The 21,344-nt window shown below is 34.8% G+C and overlaps 1 protein-coding gene across 1 annotated transcript in view; it reads left to right on the top strand.

Moving 5' to 3' along the window:
* The window catches only part of CTNND2 (catenin delta 2), a gene marked incomplete at its 5' end in the record, with an annotated part of 412,468 nt that overhangs the window by 378,826 nt on the left and 12,298 nt on the right, over window positions 1–21,344 (top strand). The window contains one exon of the mRNA XM_081326152.1: window positions 15,769–15,895. Within this exon, the coding sequence (XP_081182278.1) occupies window positions 15,769–15,895 (127 nt within the window). The remainder of the gene's footprint in view (window positions 1–15,768; window positions 15,896–21,344) is intronic.

Raw genomic sequence — 21,344 nt, 5'->3', positions numbered from 1 at the left:
ATAATAGATGCTTAAATATTACATCAAAATAAATTTAGTAACCCCCTCGCTAAACAGAGGAAAAAACTGAAAATATAAGCCCAGCTCATGTTAATGACAAATCAGTATGTGTGTGTGTGTGTGTGTGTGTGTGTGTGTGTGTGTGTGTGTTTATAAAACCCTATATGCTTTGCATTATTCTCTTATCTCTTTATAAGAAATAAAAGTGATGATTTCTTACTCTAAACCCTGATGCAAATATAGTGGTAATATAAAATAGATTATCAGGTTCCAAAAGACAGCAATTATCATACCCTTGAGGAATCTTCCCCAAATGAGGACCAGGATGAGGAACCCAGAGAAAGCTAAATCCTAAATAGTTATGGAGGGGGAATATCAGACCCCTTTGCTCCTGGCCAACTGACTTACCTTTCAGATTAAAGCCCATCTATTCAGTCCATGGAAATATCGCTGGAAGCTAGAAAACCAGCAGGATAAATAAAGGGAAAAAATGTTACAGAAGTAGTCCTGAGCTGCAGATCAGACCCTATTTAAAGATTTATCCAAATGCCATTCAGAACTGGAATAAGCCCTGTATCTAATCCTTATCCCACAAAGCCTTCTCAGAAATCTCAACTTCATCATGACATTATGTACTTGTTACTTGGACTGTTTCTACTGGTAAAATCAGACTGAACAGTCTCAGCCAAGGTCATAATAATAGCCCAAAGAGAGGGAGAAATGACACAGGAAGAACAAGACTGCTTCACATAAAGTGATGCATAAAAATCACCTGAGCTTCACTATTTTGTTTGGTCTATTTTGGAGTTATATTGCACAGCAGCAAAATTCCAACTAGTAACTCCCTTATCTTGAGATTTGCCTCCTTGGCATTCGGAAAGGGTGGGAACTATATCTAATTTGTTCATTTGCAGCAGATTGCTAGAATCCAGTCAGAATGGCATATGTGCAGCCTCAGGAATCAAATGCATCTCAGACATCTAGCTAAATATCTTATTAAAGAAAATAATTTGGCTTTTTGAGAATTTGTAATTGATGTTTGATATTGAGTGTTTTATGAGATTTTGTTAATAATGTGTGTCGATAGACTTTATTATTTTAATTCATGATGGTGTATTTGATTAAAGACAGCGTATAGATTTTTTAGTAAAAGAGCACTGGATTAGGGTTTCTTCTTATCTGGCTGTGGAGATGAAATTTGGAACCAGCATTCCCATGTCTCCAGACAAATGATTTGTGATGTCAAAACTGGTAGCACCAGCCATATTATTAAAATATAACATGATACAAAAATGTCCTGCTGTATACTGCCAAAATCTTGTAACATTTTATCTACCACCAAAAAATCTCCCCACCCCATACATACATATATATCCTTGGCTTCATTCCTTAAGGTATTGTTCTCTTGAGGAAACACATCCACAACATTTTTTCCCATGTTCTTCAGTATATTTGCATGGCAAAGTACAACAAATAAAATGTTCATCATTTAATATGTGCCAGATTAGATTTGGGTTATTAAATAATAGGGATTTTATTCAAATTTTATTAAAATCAGACAGCTTTTGCAGTTATTAAATGTATGTTGCAACACTATTAAAGGAGCTATTTAAAAAGTCAAAATTACTTATAAAGCAATAGAGATAATTGATTAAAGCGGATACAGTCAAAATTGCAAGTATAAGCAACTGTACAAATATTGACAATTTGTCAGTGTACTTCAGATAGGCATTTTTTTGCTAGTGCTTAAAGACAAAAACTCTTGGAGTCAGTTCTAGTCCAAAAGGAATCTTTACTAGGACATGCTTGGTTGTGGGAATACAAGACAGGACTCAGTATTGTTTTACAAATTGAAATTTTATAAAGGGTACCCGGTTCAACCCCCCTTCCCTCAACCCCATTTGGTCAGCCCCCATCCTTCTACTTCGTGTCATCCCTTTCGTGGAAAAAAAAGGAACTTAGAATCTTTATGGTTATTACCTTCTTCCTCTCCAGAATTAAAAGAAAACACAAGCCAGATACCTTCTTCTCTAACCCTCCCTTTTGATCCCCCCAGTTCAAAAGGTTCCCTTGGCCTTTGAAATAACCTAAGGCAGGCTGAATCCACATATGCTCCTCCTTCCTCGGGAGATGGCAGAATCCATATGGGGGGGGATAATGTTTTAAACATACATTTATGAATGTGATATAAATGGATTCTGACACTGAGATTATATCAACTTAAATCCCAGCATTTGAATTTAACTGGGCTGGTTTAACCAGATAATCTCCTCAAACTTCATAATTGAATGTTGCAATATAGAATAAGCAATTATTCTTATGTTTTCCTATCTAATATTTTTGTCGATTCTCATTATTTGGGATTGCAAAAGAATAAGAAAGCATGTCATCCTTTTTTGAACATACCATCATGGCATAAAGGAAGCACTAGATTAATTCAGATTGTCATTGTTGGTTTCCCCTTGGTGCAATTTTCTATTCTTTTATTTGCCCTAGAATATGATAACATGGATACCCAAATTATACAAGCAGTGTGGGATCATAGTCTACAGGGAATGTGGATTGCATATGCCTTATAATCAGGCTTATTATCCAGGCAGTGAAGGATGATTAATTAAAGGGTATTTCATGAAAAAAAGCACAAGCCAAAAATGTTGTGTTTTTATTCGTTTAGTCAAATATATGGAATATTAACGTTCTCATATATACTTTTAAGACAATTGTACTGTATATTAAAAGATTACTGTTTAAAAATTTGGATAGAAGGAAGAATTGGCATCTGCTAAAATGTTGAATGTGCTCTCAGTTGCTTATGCCAAAGCTGCTGAATGTGGTGCATTCCATAAAGCCAAGGAAATTTACTTGACTGCTAAAATGTAGATTTAGAATTGCAACAAATTTTAGGATGCATTGTAGCTTTGGTTATTAAAAGATTGTATCACTGCAGAGAGTAGGATGTGTTCTTTTGATCTTTCTCTAAGACAGATAGAAATGCTCTTTATGAAACATCACTCTGAATAATTGACTGACAACCTTCCTTTTGAAGTTAGTTATTCAATGAAATCTCAAACTTGCTTTAGGCAAGAGAATTGAGAGGAGATGTCTAAAGGGCTTATGTAGGTCAAGGCTGCAGTTACTTTCTGTTGTGTTCAAAAAGTAGGTGAACGTGGCTTTCAAAAAGGTATAGTATTTTATCAGTTAAAATTTCTATGGCTTACACCAGAATGAACCTTTCACACATGGTAGTGTCCTTCCATTGACTACTGCAGGAGTGGAGGAAATGGCTCTTTTATGACTTGTGGACTTCAACTCCCAGAATTCCTGAGCCAAGATAGACCCCTGGACTAGAGGAACTAGAATCCAGTGGATCCTCTCCAATTATAATTTCTTCCTGTTAACTGCTAATGCTACCTCTGGTACAGTACAAAAACCACAATAAAAAGAACTTTTCCAGCCACAGCATTATCTGGTTTGTGTGCTTATTATTACATTTTGTAACTTGCTAGTATTAACATGTATGACTCAAGCACAGTTTCATCCACAATGCTTATATCCACGAGCAAGTAAAAGAAAAGCCTAGTTATTTTGCAGCCTGGATTCTGTCCACCTTTTTATCATAGACAAACTTACCTATGAGCTTATAGTATGTGTTAAAAGTAGACATATGACAGATATTCCAGCCCTAACCGTATATGCATATGGATGGGTGGATGGAGATAAATAGATAGATAGATAGATAGATAGATAGATAGATAGATAGATAGATAGATAGATAGATAGATAGATAGATAGATAGACAGACAGACAGACAGACAGACAGACAGACAGACAGACAGACAGACAGACTTCTTTATTGGCCACACAAGGAATTTGTCTCTGGTGCATAAGCTCTCAGTGTACATACAAGCAAGAAGTGATAAATCATGATCATAATCATAAAATACAATCATCATAAGTCATAAGATATAGCACTCAGTGATAGTTATAGGATACTACATAAAAGCAATCCACATAAATCATAAGATACAAACAACAAAGTTATAGTCATAAGAAACTAAGGACATAGGTAATAGGAAAAATGAGAAGAATAGTAGTAATGCAGCCCTTCTAGGTGGCTTGACAACCTAGGGCATAAGACAGTGTTGTGAGAATTACTTGTTTAGCAGAGTGATGGTATGGAGGAAAAAAAGCTATCCTTGAATCTAGTTGTTTTGGCGTACAATGCACTATAGCGTCATCTTGAGGGAAGAAGTTGAAACAGTTGATGTCCAGGATGTGTACATATCTTCACAGCCCTCTTTCTAGCTTGTGCAGTATACTATGGAAGGAAGGCTGGTTGCAATTGTTTTTCCTGCAGTCCTAACTATCCACTGAAGTCTGTGTCTGTCTTGTTTGGTTGCTGTACCAGACAGTTATTGAGATGTAAATATATCTGTTTATATCATTTTATATCTATTAAAAAATAGGGGGGGGGGGCTATATTGTATTTTATTCCAGTCATATTTTACATGGAGTGATGAAACTATACTGCTGCTATGAAACCATTTCCAACTTCTTTGGGCTATATTCCTCCTCCTTGTGCTAAAATAAAATCAGACTCTTAAGGGAAATTAAAATTACCAATGCATGCAGCTAGAAAACATAAATTCTTCTATAATCTTATGAGTGAGTCCATGAAACTAATAATTTCAGCTCTCATATTCAGTATTCAAAAATCAGCAGAGGGAATAATGTTTTACTAGGTTTCTTGCTCACAATATTGTGGGATAGAGAGTTATCTCATTTTTACATGAATGCAGATATATTCATTTGGGGGAACCTATTTCTGTGGTGCAAGTTTTAGTTAATTTAATCTCCATCCCAGGATTGCACTCTTAAATTAAAGAGGAGGGAGGTTATTTTACATACAATTAAGCAGGCTGCCCAACTGCGCTCTCTATACCATGTTAATTTTAAAAGTGGTCTTTCTTCTAAATCAATACCAGGTACTTTTAAAAAATGCTATATCTCACTTAAGGAAAGTGTTCTTTTAAATTCTCCAAAAGATATCATTTTATTCTTGGCTTCATGCCCCTTTTTAAATTTTGTTTCTTTGTTGTTGTTTTTGTCACAGGCATGCAGGCAACCTTGTTCTAGATGCTCAGTTATTTTTTGTTTCATTTCATCTTTTTTTGTTACTCTAAGGTCTATAGTTAGATTTCTGATTTGCTGAAGACAAAGACATTAGCAATATCTTTCGTATTCAGTTAATTTCACAGTTTCAATTGTGATCTTCCAACTATTACATACCATGTTTCCCTGAAAATAAGACCTATCCCGAAAATAAGCCCTAGCTTGATTTTTACATGTGCACCTAATATAAGCCCTACCCCCAAAATAACCCCTAGTTTTGGGGCAAGGCACAGCGACGTGATCAGCACAACAAACCATGCATATCTTGTTGCAAGCAGCAGCAGCGGCACAATGTGCCACATGGCGTTCAGCTGCAGAAGAACTCAGGCAACGGCGCAACAGGTGTCGGGGCATGGGAGGCCTGGCTGCGCCAGTCCTAAGGTAAGTGAGTAAGACATTGTCTGAAAATAAGACCTGGTGCCTCTTTTGGAGGCAAAAAAAAAAGACCAGGTCTTATTTTCAGGGAAATACAGTATCTACACTTTAGACCATTTTCCAAAGAGATTTAGAGAGGTGGCAGAATGCCATTGAGCTATAGATAATTTTGCAAGCACCCTGCATGATATAAACAATTTTGAAAAATGACTGCAAGACGTGTTAGCTGTGCTTTTATAGAGCATGTTGTGTGGCTCCCTATATAACATAATAGTGTAAATTATGATTCTTGTATGTCTGAGGTACTATCCTTTGGGTTTTATCTGACATACTAAGTCTTTTTGTATACATCATGTTATTGATTAGATTAAGTCTTGTCATCCTTGCATTCACAATAGGAAAATCAATAATTAATTATAGATAGACAAAGCAATTCCTTTTGAAAGTTCTGTAGATGTTACCAGGAAAATGATCAGAATTATAATTTTAAAAAGTCCATTTAATTGCATTATGGAAGCTCATCATTAGCAATATAACATAAACAGTAGGATTATTACTAAAATATTACTAGAATACTACCTATCTCCCAAGGATTACTAACAGATTCCAGTACTCTGATAAACAGATGATGATTAAAGGTTAATCCTCTGTTGTGTATATTCTTTTTCCCATTGCAGCTGTCAAAACTATCTACAAAAAAGTAGCTCCACAGATTTACTCTCTTGCTTCAAACAGATATGTCCAGAACCATAAAAATCTTACATCTCTTTTTCCTAAAGGAAATATATGAACTTAAATCATAGGGTAATCTTTTTATTCCATTTCTGTTGTATTAGAATCAGATCGTTGCAATTTTCTTTTTTTAATTTTTTAAAATTTTTATTTCCAAAGTTAAAATATAAACTTTAAGAGAAAAAAAGAAAATAACAAAGCAAAAACTAAACAAGATAAAAAAATGTGCATAAAAACGTACACATACATTGTTCCCAGTTAAATACTGATAAATATATTTCAACAATAATCATTCCCCCCTTGTAAAACTTTATAAACTTCTACAGCTCTATTTGCCTAACTAATTTGACCTACCATCTGTTTATTTAAAAAAATATCAGTTAAGAGGTAAAGCCAACAACAAAACTAAACTTCAGATCCCTCTGTTAACAATCTATTATTATATTTCACACACAGAAAGTCCACCATGGCTTCTAATCTACCATAAACCACTGCAATCATTATCTCTGTCTGTTAAGCATCAGATATCTTCAATTGATTCTTAATAATAAAGCTTTGCCATAAAATTATAACAGGGATCTTTCCCAACATTTGTATCTCATTCCCCGAAATCATAGTTCTCTGTTGCAAATATCTCTGCAGCGCTTGTTCTTCAGAATTTTGTTGTGCCAGTTGAACCACAATTCTCTTAACAGTTGTCTTCTGATTGAATATAATAAGGCTATTCCACAATCGCCATCAGTTTTCTTAAGGAAGTTCAGTTCTTCACTGATTCATACTGCCATCTCTTAAGCTTTTAAATTCAGGCCCCTTTCAACCTTCTCCAACAAGACTGCAATTCTCAAGGAAACCTTCTTCTCCTTCAATTCTGTCAGCAACAAATTGACTTCCAATCCACTTAATTGTCAGTCTGATTTAGCTGCCATTAACTGTATCTGAGTCTCATCCTTAGGTTTATTTATAACTGTTATTAAATCATCAGACGTTTTATCTAAATTTTCACTCAGAGCTTGTAAGTTGAAAAGCATTTTTTCCGAAAGGCTTCCAAGAAGGCTTTAAGATTAAGTTGATCTGCCTTTATTGTTGTTTCCATTTTAATATACTCCAAATTTTAGCCCTACTTTCACAACAAAATGAGGACAATTCCTCTCAAAGACAAAAAAAAGTGCTCCATAACAAGATGTCTGCAGGAGAAATTAAGATAATATTTCCCATGATAGAGAATCAATAGAAACAAAAGAGAAATTTCCCATTCCTTTAGGGAACAAAGGAAAAGAAACCAAAAATATATACAAAGTAAAATAAAGTAGCAAAGTTCTTTTAAAAAACTAGTAAAATACAAAATCATTTGTACAGTAGTCCAGCAAAGTTGTAAATCAAATCAGATCACTTTCACTACCAAGGAGAAAGTCTTCATGCCATTAGCTTCCATGTGGCAAAAACAAGTGTTTCTTAATGCCAAAGCAAACCAATAAAAAGGTAAAAATTCACAGTCCAGCAAGGAGATATAAAATAAATCTGCATTCAACCAGATGCTTAGATGTAGGTCAAAAGCAAAACATGATATTTAAAACCAAGGCACAGGCACACCTAGGAAAAAACCACTGACAGGAAAAGATGAAGAACCAACTCTGATCACTCTTACCAAGAACTGAAAATTGTCTTCCTATGCAACTATACGGTCATCCAAGGATCATCTTGGGTCATTCCTAGTTGATCCCATTCAAATCTGGGGAGTGTGCTGCCAAGGAGAGCCACCTTTGGCAGCAAAATCAGCTCTTTGTCAGCAGAGGAAAATTAATCCTGCTGTTTGGTGCGCCATTTTCTGGAGGACTCTAGATCAGGGGTGTCAAAATGCCGGCCCATGGGCCGGACTCGTCACAAGGAAACCGCGCCCACCCCATTGCCGGCAATGGGGAAAAAGTTCCATAATGTCGCGAGTTTGACATGTCTGCTCTAGATCATTTCAATTCCAAAGAATTCATCTCTCCTGTTAGCCAACAATCATCTCACATAATCCATAATTCCATATTTAACTCCCTGTTTCATCCAGTACATAGCATTTTCTTAGATAGTTGCCAGAACGCTTGTGTGCTTCTTCAAATTCATTGAAATGAATATAAACTGAGCTGTTCCTTCTGTTTTTTTGCCAAACAACACATGAAACTGAATTGTAAGCCTTAGCAAGATAAAGCAGTAATCTATACATGAACCTTAAAATTATTTGAATTGGTTCTAAATTTAGCATCTTTAAAATTAGAGATAAGATTCATAGAAAAAAAAGTGTCTTCTCTTTCTTTTTGTTCCTAACTGCAGCAGCTTTTAAAGGTAGTATGAAAAAGAAGAAAATACTTTCAACTGTACAGTACATTGAAAGAATAAATATTCTTAGAAATGTTAAATAGGAGACTTTATAATAATTTCAGGAACACAATGGAAGAAAATGGTTCAGTAATTCTTTGACATACTATTTGAGTAATGGGATTTTGGCATTCAGATATGAGTTGGAAATGCACAGATCCAGTGAATGAAAGAACCAAATTACAGATTTTGATGATAACACTTTATCAAAAAATAGTTTTGACAGTGTATTTTAATCTTCATTTTGGTGCCAGGGTTCTCTTATCATACATTTTGCTTTTGGTACAAGCAATACATCACTTATACTTTGTTATATTAGTGATACACCACACACATGCATATATACATACACACATGCATTTATATACACATACAAACTTGAGAAAACCAAGATCATGGCATCCAGCCCTCTCAATTCCTGGCAAATAGATGGGGAAGAAATGGAGGTAGTGACAGATTTTATTTTCCTGGGCTCCAAGATCACCCCAGATGGGGACTGCAGCCAAGAAATTAAAAGACGCTTGCTCCTGGGGAGGAAAGCCATGGCAAATCTAGACAACACACTAAAAAGCAGAGACATCACCCTGCCAACAAAAGTGCGTATACTCAAGGCTGTGGTCTTCCAAGTTGCAATGTATGGATGTGAAAGTTGGACCACAAGGCTGAGCGCCAAAGAATTGAGGCCTTTGAACTAAGGTGCTGGAGAAGACTCCTGCAAGTCCCTTGGACTGCAAGGCGATCAAACCAGTCAGTCCTAGAGGAGATCAACCCTGACTGCTCTTTAGAAGGCCAGATCCTGAAGTTAAAACTCAGATACTTTGGCCACCTAATGAGAAGGAAGGACTCACTGGAGAAGAGCCTAATGCTGGGAAAGGTTGAGGGCAAGAGAAGACGGGGACGACAGAGAATGAGGTGGCTAGATGGAGTCACTGAAGCAGTAGGTGTGAGCTTAAATGGACTCCAGAAGATGGTAGAGGACAGGAAGGCCTGGAGGAATGTTGTCCATGGGGATGTGATGGGTCGGACACAACTTTGCAGCTAACAACAGCAAAAACAAGTAGCTGCCTATGGGGTATGTTTTGTTCTTACTCATTTCATGTAAAATGAAAGACATTAGTCATTTTTTTGTTGAAATGGTATATAAACTCTAAAGTTTAAAGTTTTTGTAACTTTAGCATTCTGCAATGGTGGCAGTTTTCAGATGGAGGAAAAGTAGAAATTGTGAAATTGGGCTGAATAAATGAACTTTCCAACTATAATAAAGAGGTCATAATGCTATATACAGTATGATAAATGAAAGCATAGATTAGGGAAGATGAGCCTGGTTCAATACTGATAGGTTTTGAAGGGAAGGGATTGTCGTAGATTGCATATATTTCCCATGCAGAACACTCCTAGTTGAGCTAACAAAAGTTCTTTTCTAAAACCCGCAAGAGCTTGTTCTGTCATTAGCTGAACAGTGATCACACCTTATATACAGCAGTCTTAGGAATCTGAGATAGGTAGTAGTATTAAACTACTTGGTAAATATGAACCCAAATTGCATGATGAACACTTTATTTTCTACAAGTCAAAAAAGTAAGGAGAGCTTGCTTGCTTTGGCAGTTTCCTTGGCAGGGCATTTGTAAGAAAAAACAAACACAAGAAAATAGTTTTATAAGCTCTAAAAGTTTAACTTGCTTATTTTAACAGTCTGGTCCTTATTCCCTCGATAGAAAGTACTGTCATCATCTTCACTCTAGATTGTCAGTCTTTGAATTTGATGAAGCACTCATTTCTGTTGAATTTCATTAGGGTCGAGAAAACATATTCCTAGTGGAGGGCCTCTGTGCTGTATTCCAACACTTCGTACTTTTGAAGACATTTTCCATCTCTGGTTCATTCTTCTCTTTCTGCTTGAAGGAGAGATACATGTAGTTCTCTGTAGTGCACTTCAGTTATTCTTTCTGAGGTCACAATTGCTTTTCTATGAACTGGGGAGGAGGGTGGGGAAAGCATTTTTCTTGCAATAAAAAAGGAACCCCATCCTGGGTCAGTTCCCTTCTCTAACTTTACTTACATAAGTGCACTACATAGTAACTTTCTAGGTCAGTTACCATTTTTTCACCTGCTGTATTGACATTATTCCTTAGTATTTGCTTTTTATTTATGATTGATTAAAATAGATTAAATGCTGAGTTAAAAACCCAGCATGTTTAGCTGCATCTACTTTTTATTTTATCAATTATTTGGTGCTTGATAACCTGGGTAATATAATATTATTATATTATGCACCTAAAGAGTAACAGCTCTGTTGTTCTTGTGCACCCATCTCCTAGTTTCACCTTTTTTTGAAGAATTCTTTCTTTCTTCAATATCTGTCTCATTTAAAACATCTTGAAATAAGGGATTGGACTATTGTCTTTCAATGGATCCTTTGTGGTAAATTCAGTCTTAGTTAACATTAATAATTATCACTGTAACTTCAGTATTAATAAGTAATACTTTTGCAGTGTTTAAAATCTAGTTCTTATTGCCTAGTTTAAAGAATTATAGAAGGATATTAAGAAATAATATTTAAGAAATTATTAATATACATTCTCCATTTCTTTTCCATTGATAGATGATGATCATCTACTTACAATTTGTGTGTGTGTGTGTATATATATATATATGTATGTATATGTATATATATACACACACACATACACATATAAAAATTATTAACTTAATACGTTCTCATAACAAGAATTCATTCAAAATATGTCATATGTTTTTGCTTAATTTTGCTTAAGTTATTAAATTGAATTAGGATTAAGTAGGATGGATACAAATGGGTTCAGAAATACACAACACTTTGCTTTTGGAGTGGTTACATACTCACTTCAGGAGTCCCAAATCTACTATATCTTTACAATATCTAGATTGATTTAATTAAATTCCATTAGAAGCACTAAATCTAAAACTAACTTATAAAGGCAACCAGCATATCACCTAGTATTTATTTTTGCATTCACTTGATAATATTCCCTTTAGACTTCTAAAATTGGTTTAAATCTTTAACAATAATCATTGATGTATATCTAATGAATTTTACTAAATATTTACCTATAAAATGGAAATGGACTTGGAGTAAAGTAAAACTAATGTTATATTTGCAGTAACTGCATTAAAAAAGACGTTGGAGACATAGTCCCCCCAAATCAAATTTGTAATTTGAAATATATAATATATATTAGCATCAACACTTGTTTTAATCTGAAAAAGACATTATTTCATTTAAGTTGCATTTTCATACATTATTAAACTAAAGAGAAGATTGCCCCTGCCAAAAGAAAACAAAACATTTTTATGTTTTTTGCTATCATTTTGCTTCATGAGCAACATGACAGTGGAAGGGCAAAATCAAATTACATTTAAACCTTAATTTAATAAGGCAATCAACAGAAAAATGAATGAAGGGATGTCAAAGCAAAACAAAATTCAGCTTCCTATATTATGTTCCTATAATCTTAAGAACTAGCTCATGTTGATTGTGGTACTGTATTATTTAGCCCAGATTGAAAATCCATACATCCCCGACAGAATTTGATTGTTGACTTTTTTGGTGAAACAGTAGGGATCACTGCACAAACAACATGTTGCTATCATATCTTTGAAGCCACAGGTCTTTTTTGAGAAGTATCAGAGCCCTCTTCTATTCTCTTAGCAGCATCTTTTCGTATTAAAACTTTCAATACTTTCAGGCTAAATAAATAAGTCCACTATTTGCCAACTTAAGACAATAGTTTCATTGCTTGCTTTAGTTCCAATTCACATTCACTTTTCCCAGGAAATTTCTATTAAGTAATTTAAGTTTACTTAATAGAAACTACTACATGATAGTATGGAGTTTTTACACTAAAATGCTCTCATTCACCAGATGGCAGCAGTTAGAGAACGGAAATGAAGCATATTGAAATGTTCTGTCTGTTGTAATAGAAATCATTGTGTATTTTTAGAGATTTGAAACTTCAAGAAGTTATTGTCAACAAAGTCAAACCAAAGTTTCTATAGAAGTTTAAAGATTAACAAAATTATTGAACATAAACTCTCAGAGGTTAAAATCCATATCTTTGTCTGAAACGCTTCGCAATCTCAGGCAACAGCAATTTTGCACACAACTGAATAGAAATTGCCTGTGTCTCTTGCGTGCTGTAGTAGGAATGCCTGGACCAAAAACCGTGAAGATTTACAAATTATAATAACCAGAATTGCTTGCAAAGTTTGATTGCAAAGTATGATTTCGAAACAAATCCTATTCTCATATAAAAAAGCACAGGAGAATAACAAACACCAGCATGCTGCTCATTCATAATAGATCAGGATAAGTCAATAATCTTGATCATGTGTGAATATAAACACTGCCAATGCTTATTTTTTTTATTCACGTCACTTTCTAAACTTGAATATCTCTAATAAGCATCAAATTGCCTTTTTTCGCTTGCTTTATTATTTATTTATTTATTTATAAAATTTATAGGCTGCCAATTTATAAGACTTTATAAGACTTGGGATCAGTTAGGTTAAAAAATAACAAAGGAAAGAGCATGCCTGCCACTATGCCATACCTTCATCTCACCATGCTTAGTACTCCCCCAACTATTGTGTACCTTCTCAAACCAGCCTACTCTGCTCAAATTTGGTAAAAGAGGTGGTCTTGTCCCTTTCCAATGGCACACAGTTTGGTTTTTCTAAGGGGGCAGGTATTAGGTTGATTTCAAGCAATTATTTTAAGACCCCTTTGGGCAAGCCGAGATTTATAGGAAAGAAAAAGGTATTGATTTAAATTGACTTCAGAGATAAATGGCTTTATAGATTAAAATTGCAACTGCTATTTAAGCTTTTACTTTGCAATCCATTAATTCGAGGACGATGAGTAGTTGTACTACTTCATAATTTGAGGCACGTTACTATATTAATTTCATTGACAATATACAATATGTGATTAAAAAACGTACACTTTTTCTTGTGCTAAAAATACAGTTTTTCACCATGGAAACAGCTTGACGCCTATGCATTTTTTTTTACAATATGTATAGAACATCTAGTCAAGATTGGGCAATGAATAACAGAGTAGAAATAAGTTAGAAAACAATCCAATTATTAAAAAATACAATGCGTGTGCATATCCATTATAAAATTAGGTCAAATGCACATTGGAACAGTAGTTTTGTATTACTTTGCAAAATACAAGGAGAAAGGGTGCTAATTGTACTTTCCAGGGAAGCGTGTGCCAAGTATGAATGCTTGTATGAAAAGGCTTGTATTTCATTTCCGTTTTTGTCAAACAACCTTTTTTTTATATAACAAATCTGCTACATTGTCCCTGTGAGCAAGTATGTTAGCCAAAAGAATCTCAATTATAGCAGTGGTGGGCAATGTTTTAGCAACCAGTGGGGGTTTTTTAATCTTAAAAAAAATTAAATGAAGGGCCATGTTACTAATAGAGTGGAATCAATATTGTCTTCCTTTTGTTTGTTCTGTTTGTTTTTGGAAGTGACAGAGTTACTGCATGTATTTACTATTAATATAAAATATGCCACCTTCAGAATGAGATATCAATTTAAAATAAATGTGTTAAGATATAACATATGGTTAAATGTGGTTTAAATGGAGATTTACTGAAGGTTTTCTGCATCTTTTGGTTTTTATTTCACCTCCAAAATTAACAGGAAATTACATTGCTGTAAACCACAAAATCTGCTGTCAAATGTTGGTGTCCCAAACTTGGGGAAATGTAGCAGCTTTTAAAAAACCTTAGACCCACAGATTGCCCAAATATTTGACTGAACTATCAGAATAGGTGGCTTATTAGTACTATGTTGTATCTTGTGGTCAGTTAAGGCCATTTGTGTTCAAACATCTATCACCCTTTTTAGAAAGCTTTAGCAACTGTGAGCTAACTAAATCTAGTAAAAGAGTTGGATGATTGAACTCATGTAATTCATTAAAGCATTTCTTCTCTATTTGTTTATTGAAATACTATTATAATATTTTAAAAACTGGACTCCTACTTTTCTCATTCTTATTTTTTAAAAATAAATGGTTATCCTTTCATGGTCTCAGATTGACCACTCCTAAATCTAAAAAGCCATATAAAATCTTTTTCCTTTCAATATAAATATATAAAAGCAATGGGTGTGTTCAAAAATTAATCTTTTTTTCTTAAGATTGACTATTCTGGAACATTGATTAATATTTAAATAAGCACTAGCATCTGGAAATAATATAGATGTAATATAAATAATATATAGCATGTTTGTCCCAGATCTCATATACTTTTCTAAAACATATGTTTACCAAGCAGGAATGTGGTTGATTTCACCAATGATGATATTTTATCACTAGCCTTTACTGGTTATTTTTACTGGTGCTTAGTAATCAGTTTTCTTTCTTATATTTTATCTAATTTTCAGCTATCTGGAGACTTAAAACTTAGATTGTAGCAGCTAAAAATTTAGGAAGTTATTCTAATGAATAAATCATTTACTGAAGATTAAGGTAACATAGCCTTGGATCCAGATGAGCATATTGTGGCATTCACCTTTATTTTAGAGCAACTCCAGTATTAATAATTACATCCAAGCTCTATTCAGACATATCAATTACTGTCATTCTTTGTTTCTTGGAGTCTCCTGCCCAGTTTGGGATTTGATCAGCGTACACTGAATTATATATATATGTACATTATTCCTTATATTAGTTATCTAAAATTCCTAACTACAACAACCATAGCTCTAGGTCATTTAAGCAATAGTTCCACTAGATCAGCAGCTCCCAACTTTTTCTATACCCTGCACCCCTAGAATGCTTCTGATATATTCTCACACCCCTACAAAAGTTCGAAATAACAGCAACGAATTATGCATATACACTATAATTTTGAAAATCCAAGTTTTCGCATCCCCTGAAATATTTTGGGAAAAGGTTTTTTTAAACTAAAAAATATATAGAAACAGATAATGTGGAAGACCTGTCTGTTAATAAAGAAAAAGACTAGCCCCTAAGTTAGATGGTTAAATAAATAAATATTTCAAACTTGTATCTTCTTTCATACTTGTATTCTGTTCAGCCTTTTTATTATTGTTGTATGCTGTTTCCATGCAGGATGGATGGTCACAGTATCATTTTGTAGCTTCATCATCAACGATAGAGAGGGATAGGCAAAGACCGTATTCCTCCTCACGCACACCTTCCATCTCTCCAGTGCGCATGTCTCCCAACAATCGTTCAGGTAAGACCAGGTATACATAACTGAATAATTACGGAAACAATTCATCAAAGTCAGATCAAGAACTGAAATTTTATCAAGGGAATTATTAGCTGTAATGAAGCATAGAAAAGGTACTTTGGTACTTTTAATTGTTTATCTATTTGCTGTCTTATGAATGTTTGATGCCATCACGAAACATTCTGGATAAAGCAGAAAAGGGAAATCCTTTGAAAATGGCGCTCTGAGCGGATGGGAGGTTTTTTTCCCCTGCTAACAGCTGATTTCGCCGCCAAAGCTGGCTCTTTGGCGGCAAAATGCTCCCTAGATTGAACAGGAGCAACTAGGAATGACCCCAGATGACTCTTGGGCGACTGCTCACTTACCAGTGAAGAGGAATCTTGATGATTGCAATTCACAGTAAGAAAAGTTGGAGAGTCAGGTCTCCATCCTTTCCTATCAGCTGTTCAGATATTTAAGCATGCCTTCATTTTAACATTTTTTTTAAATTTGCTTTCTTTCATTTTTGCTTTACATTTTAAATATTAAACATCTGATTGAATGGTGAACTATTTTTACCCTTTGCTGGATTATAAAGCTGAAGTTTTTATTCTTTACTACTGCTTTTTTTTCTGGAATAATGAAACACTTTCATTTTTGTCACATGGAAGTCAATAGTGCAAAGATTTTTTCTTACATAGTGAAAACTGATTTACATTGGATTCTTACAGTAAGGAATTTGTTTTACCATTTTTATACGAACTGTGCTCTTTTACTATATTTTATTTCTGAAAATTTCTCTGATCCTTTTTTGTTTCTTAAAGAGATAGGAACTTTCCATTTAATCTCTTCTATTTATTTTCTATGCTTTGGAAAATTATTTCAATTCCTCCTGCAGTTAGCTGACTGTGGAACAGATTGCCCTTGAGAGGAATTGTCTATGTTTTTGCATTACACTAGAAATGAAAACAACAAAAGCTTTCTGGGAAGCCTTTGAAAGAAGAATGCTTCTTACCTTACAAGCTCTTTTTGAAAATTTAGATAAGTTCAATGAAGCAACAACTATTATAAATCATCCTAAAAAGGCTGCTCAGATACAGGCAACAACAGAATTAGATTTGCAATCGGATGGATTGTAATTTAATCTGTTGCGACAGAGTTGGAGAAGAAACTTTGTTGGAAAATTACAGATTTGGTGTCCCAAAGGTGCTTTTTCAAGAAGGCAACTGGCTTCCATTCCCCACCATCCAATTACAAGAAAGTCCAGTAGCCTCCATGAAAAAGCACCTTTGGGACAACCATGACCTGGATGACTGAGAATCTCCATAGACATTTAGCTTTGCACTTTGGGATGAACACCCTTCGAATGGTGTGGTAGCATGAATGGATTTCCAGAAAACGTTGCAGACTACAAGAACCATTTGTGCTTCAGTTTGGGATGCAGACCACACAGACTCATCCACAACAGCCTGAGCCTGACTTCCAACTTTGAAGGGACACAGGGCAGAAAACATCCTGCAGCCAAGAAGGTTCCACACACATTTGCACTATTCAGATGACCCTGAGGACACAAGAAAACTCCAAATGGACTCAATAACTATCTAAAAGTATGCAAATGCCCAGCTGTTTGCAAGGAATATAAATCCTTCCATTCCCCACTATCCAGTTAGAGCTGAAGAAGCTTCTTGGATGAAAAGCAAAACGTCTTCAAAGAAAAACAAGAAAGTACAGATGCCTCCTGAAAAAGCACCTTTAGACAATCATGACCTGGATGACTGAATCCAAGAAATTCAGAGATAACTGAATGGAACTGGGATGATTAAAAAAAACTCATTGAATTTTTGGAAAAAAAAATGCTTACAACAGAGATTTATGACTTTGGGGTATGCAATTATATGGAAAGACCCCAGTAATAATTTTAAGGACAAGTTTTATTACTAAGAATCAATCAAGGGTATTTGACACTGGACAGATCAGGGACAGTGACTGTAGTGAAAAAGGCTTTCTGTAAATGTTTTTTCTTTCTTTTTTGTCTTGTTTGGTTTTGTTCTCTCTTTGCTTTTTTTGGAGTTTGTATTTTAGCTTTTGAATAAAATAAAAAAAATAAAAAGAAGAAAAGAAGAAGTTCCCATTTCTGATATTGTGTGGTTTTTGTCAAGTTGACACATTATTGCACTTATTACTATTTTAGTAATCTAGGTTCAAATCTATACTTAGCCATATCATTGATTGGTTATTTGTAAATTATTGATAATCATGGGCCTGCTAAAGGAAGATAATATGCAAAATAATTTGTATTAAAATTGCATTATAAACATTATAATGATTACTATATTTCAATATATGTACATGTAATAGCTGTTCCTGATTATTGTTCATAGTTGCTGGAGCTGATGGGTATGCTGGTTTGGGTATCTTGATATCCTGGATTATTTTGTAGGGAGACAGACTGAAAACTACCCAGTGCAGAAGTGTGAAATGATTCCAAAGATCCAAAACAATGTTTCCTCCATAAGTGTTACTAACATTTATTTCAGGTAAATTTTCAGTTGAAGTAAAGAATGGTATGGATATAATTGCAGAACTATGTATGAAGGTTATAAAGAAGGAAAACAAGAAAAGCATAGTCAGAAGAATGGAGAGATCGGCTATATTTTTTTCTATAGATCTGCTTAGAAAGGAAGGATAGCATGCATAAAAACAACTAGAGCTCATTTCCTTAGGATGCTGTTGTCATTTCTTAGTTGAAATAAAAAAGAAGATCGAACAGTCATATATTTATATATCAAAATACATCAGTAAAATAATACATTAAATTATTTATTCCTGGAACTCTTCAGAGATGTACAGTCAATAAGCACTCACTTTTGGAATGTTACTACCTTTGCGAAGAAGACACACATAAGGAGAGCAATCAGCTATTTTTACCTTTATTTTCTTAGGATACAACATTCAGTTAGATAATTTCCAAGGTTCCTTCCAGCCATTATATTTTATGACCCTATGGGGTTTTGTACAAGAATATCCATAGGACTATTCTTGGAAGGCCAGGTTCATGCTATTCCATTCTATAATCCTCTTTAGATGAAGTTCACCTTAATGTTATTGTTCTCATTACTTAACTACACATTATAGCAAGGGGACGTGATAGCTCATTGGTTAAAGATGCTGATGTTGCCAGCTGGAAAGCTGACAGCCTGGGTTCAAGACCCAAGCGCCACATGATGGGAGTGAGCTCCTTTACTTGTCCCAGTTCTGCCCACCTAGCAGTTCTGAAGCATGCAAATGCAAATAGATAAATAGGTACCACTTCAGTGGGAACTGGTACCTATACCTAGGTTCTATGCACCTTGGTATATAGTCATGCTGGCTACATGACCATGGAAATGTCTCTGGACAATGCTGGCTCCCTCAGTGAACAAAAACGGAGATAAGCACCACACCCTAGAGGTGGATACGGCTGGACAGAGGAAACCTTTACCTTTATACATTATAACACATACTTCTACAAATTTAGCCTATTAGTTTGCATTACATTGATAACGATGCTATCAAGACAATTATGATTAATTCAGGGAGAATCTAAAGACCAGCTAACTCCACCTTTTCCAATCTTGTACGGCTTCTTTCAGTTGTAGTTTGCATTATAAGACAACAGAAATTAAGTTTCCTATATTTTTTGCTCAAAGTCTTTTTGCCTTTAAATAAGCAATTTATTTGTTTATTAACTCAGTTTGTATGGCCTATGAACTATGAACTCAATCAATTCGCAATTAGCTGAACTTCCAAGCTAATAGAAATAAGTGGTATATTAGAGCAAAAATAAACAAGTTCTGATTATTTTCATTGGGGATATACAAAATATGAAATAATTTTGTTGTTAGATGAGGCTTTGAATCATAACACACAAAAGTACCACCTGTATTGATATAAGTGTTCCCATTATGCTAGGTCAACAGTTGACAAGATTTAACAAGAGAGAAAACATAGCAGTGCTTATCCAGGAAAATGACATCGCATTTTCATTTCATTACCAGTATCTCACAGAGAACAAATGTGTTTGTTTATTTTAATTAATCTGCTGTATAATATATTTTGCTTAGCCATATTAAATATTTAAATAGTAGACCCAAGTTACCTTTATTAAACATTCTCTTCCTCATCTTTTTTTTAAAATTTCTTGTTTAATATTATGATCGTGCATGCTTAAATTTCACAAGAAGAAACTTTACTAGTGGGAAAAACATTATTTAAACCAGAAACTTGAATATGCTGCTAATATCTATGCTTAGTAGTCACAAAGAGAGTACTAAGGATTCTGAATGTAAATATCCAGCACTGAATTGCATTCCAAGAAGTGGAGTACAAGTCACACAGGTAAGTAAGCAAAAAGAACAATCACAACAAAGTGTTCATTGACTACCTGCCCCTTCCCTTTATAAATAAGGTGACTTGCCTGCACTGTAATGACAAAAGGAAATGTTTTTGCACTCAGAGAGAAAGCACTTATCCCTGCTCAGATGAAACTCTGCAGCTGTTGAAATCCATTTCACTCACACACAATTCTGCCTGAGAGCAATACATGTATACAACAGAACAAACCATTACAGCACCCTCATGAACTTTTTTTGAGGTCTCAGATTCTTCTTTTACTACTATTGCAGAAAATTAGTGGTATTGCACAGACTTCCTCATTCAAACAAGAAAAATAATTTAGCTTCACCACTTTGCATCATTGCCCCACTCATTGCACCCATTGGGTTTCCAAAAAATGCCATATGCATTCCTTTGGCCCCAAAAGGATAGCTGCCTTGGCCTTAAACATGGCTATATTCACAGACACCAAAGTCTCTTTTCCCGGTGGGGGTTGAAGGCTGAGATACAAGCACTGACAAAGAATCAGATGGCGTCATTCACTCTTCTCTTACCAACAAATATCTATGTATTCAGATTTTTAAAAAGATGCCTTCCACTCACTGCCTGAGGATCTTTCTTCACCATTTCCAATTATTTCCTACAGACTGTCCTCCAGACACAAGAACTATCTCACAGCCTGTTAAAAACAGGAGAGGAGAAAGATTTTCTTACAAGCAGCTATTATGCCCAGAAGAATGCATAGAATTGAGAACCTGCATGACAAACCACATACAACGACAGGCAGTTTATGTAGCAAATGCACCAGATCCTATGCTTGCTCTCCAGCTCTGTATCTAGGACCCTGCTGACAAAAACCTTCTCATATTTTTTGGGTCCCACTTTTTCCCAAATGCTGGTCAATAAAGTATTTGCCATTGTTGCTTGTGTGCGTTTTTTGTTTGGCAAATTTGGTTGCTGCTTGATTGGATAGATAGATTTTGTTACTAACAGTCCAAAACTAAACATTTCTTTCCCCTACTCTTGCTCATTTTTTAGTTGGACCCATACTATATGCATGGAATTGTATGGGGTAGAATACAAATCCAGGATCAATGGC

The sequence above is a fragment of the Vipera berus genome, assembly GCF_964194415.1.
Source record: "Vipera berus genome assembly, chromosome: 3".
Classification (NCBI taxonomy): Eukaryota; Metazoa; Chordata; class Lepidosauria; order Squamata; family Viperidae; genus Vipera; species Vipera berus.
The sequence above is the reverse complement of the archived record's forward strand: the minus strand, read 5'-3'. Positions and strand labels throughout refer to the sequence as shown.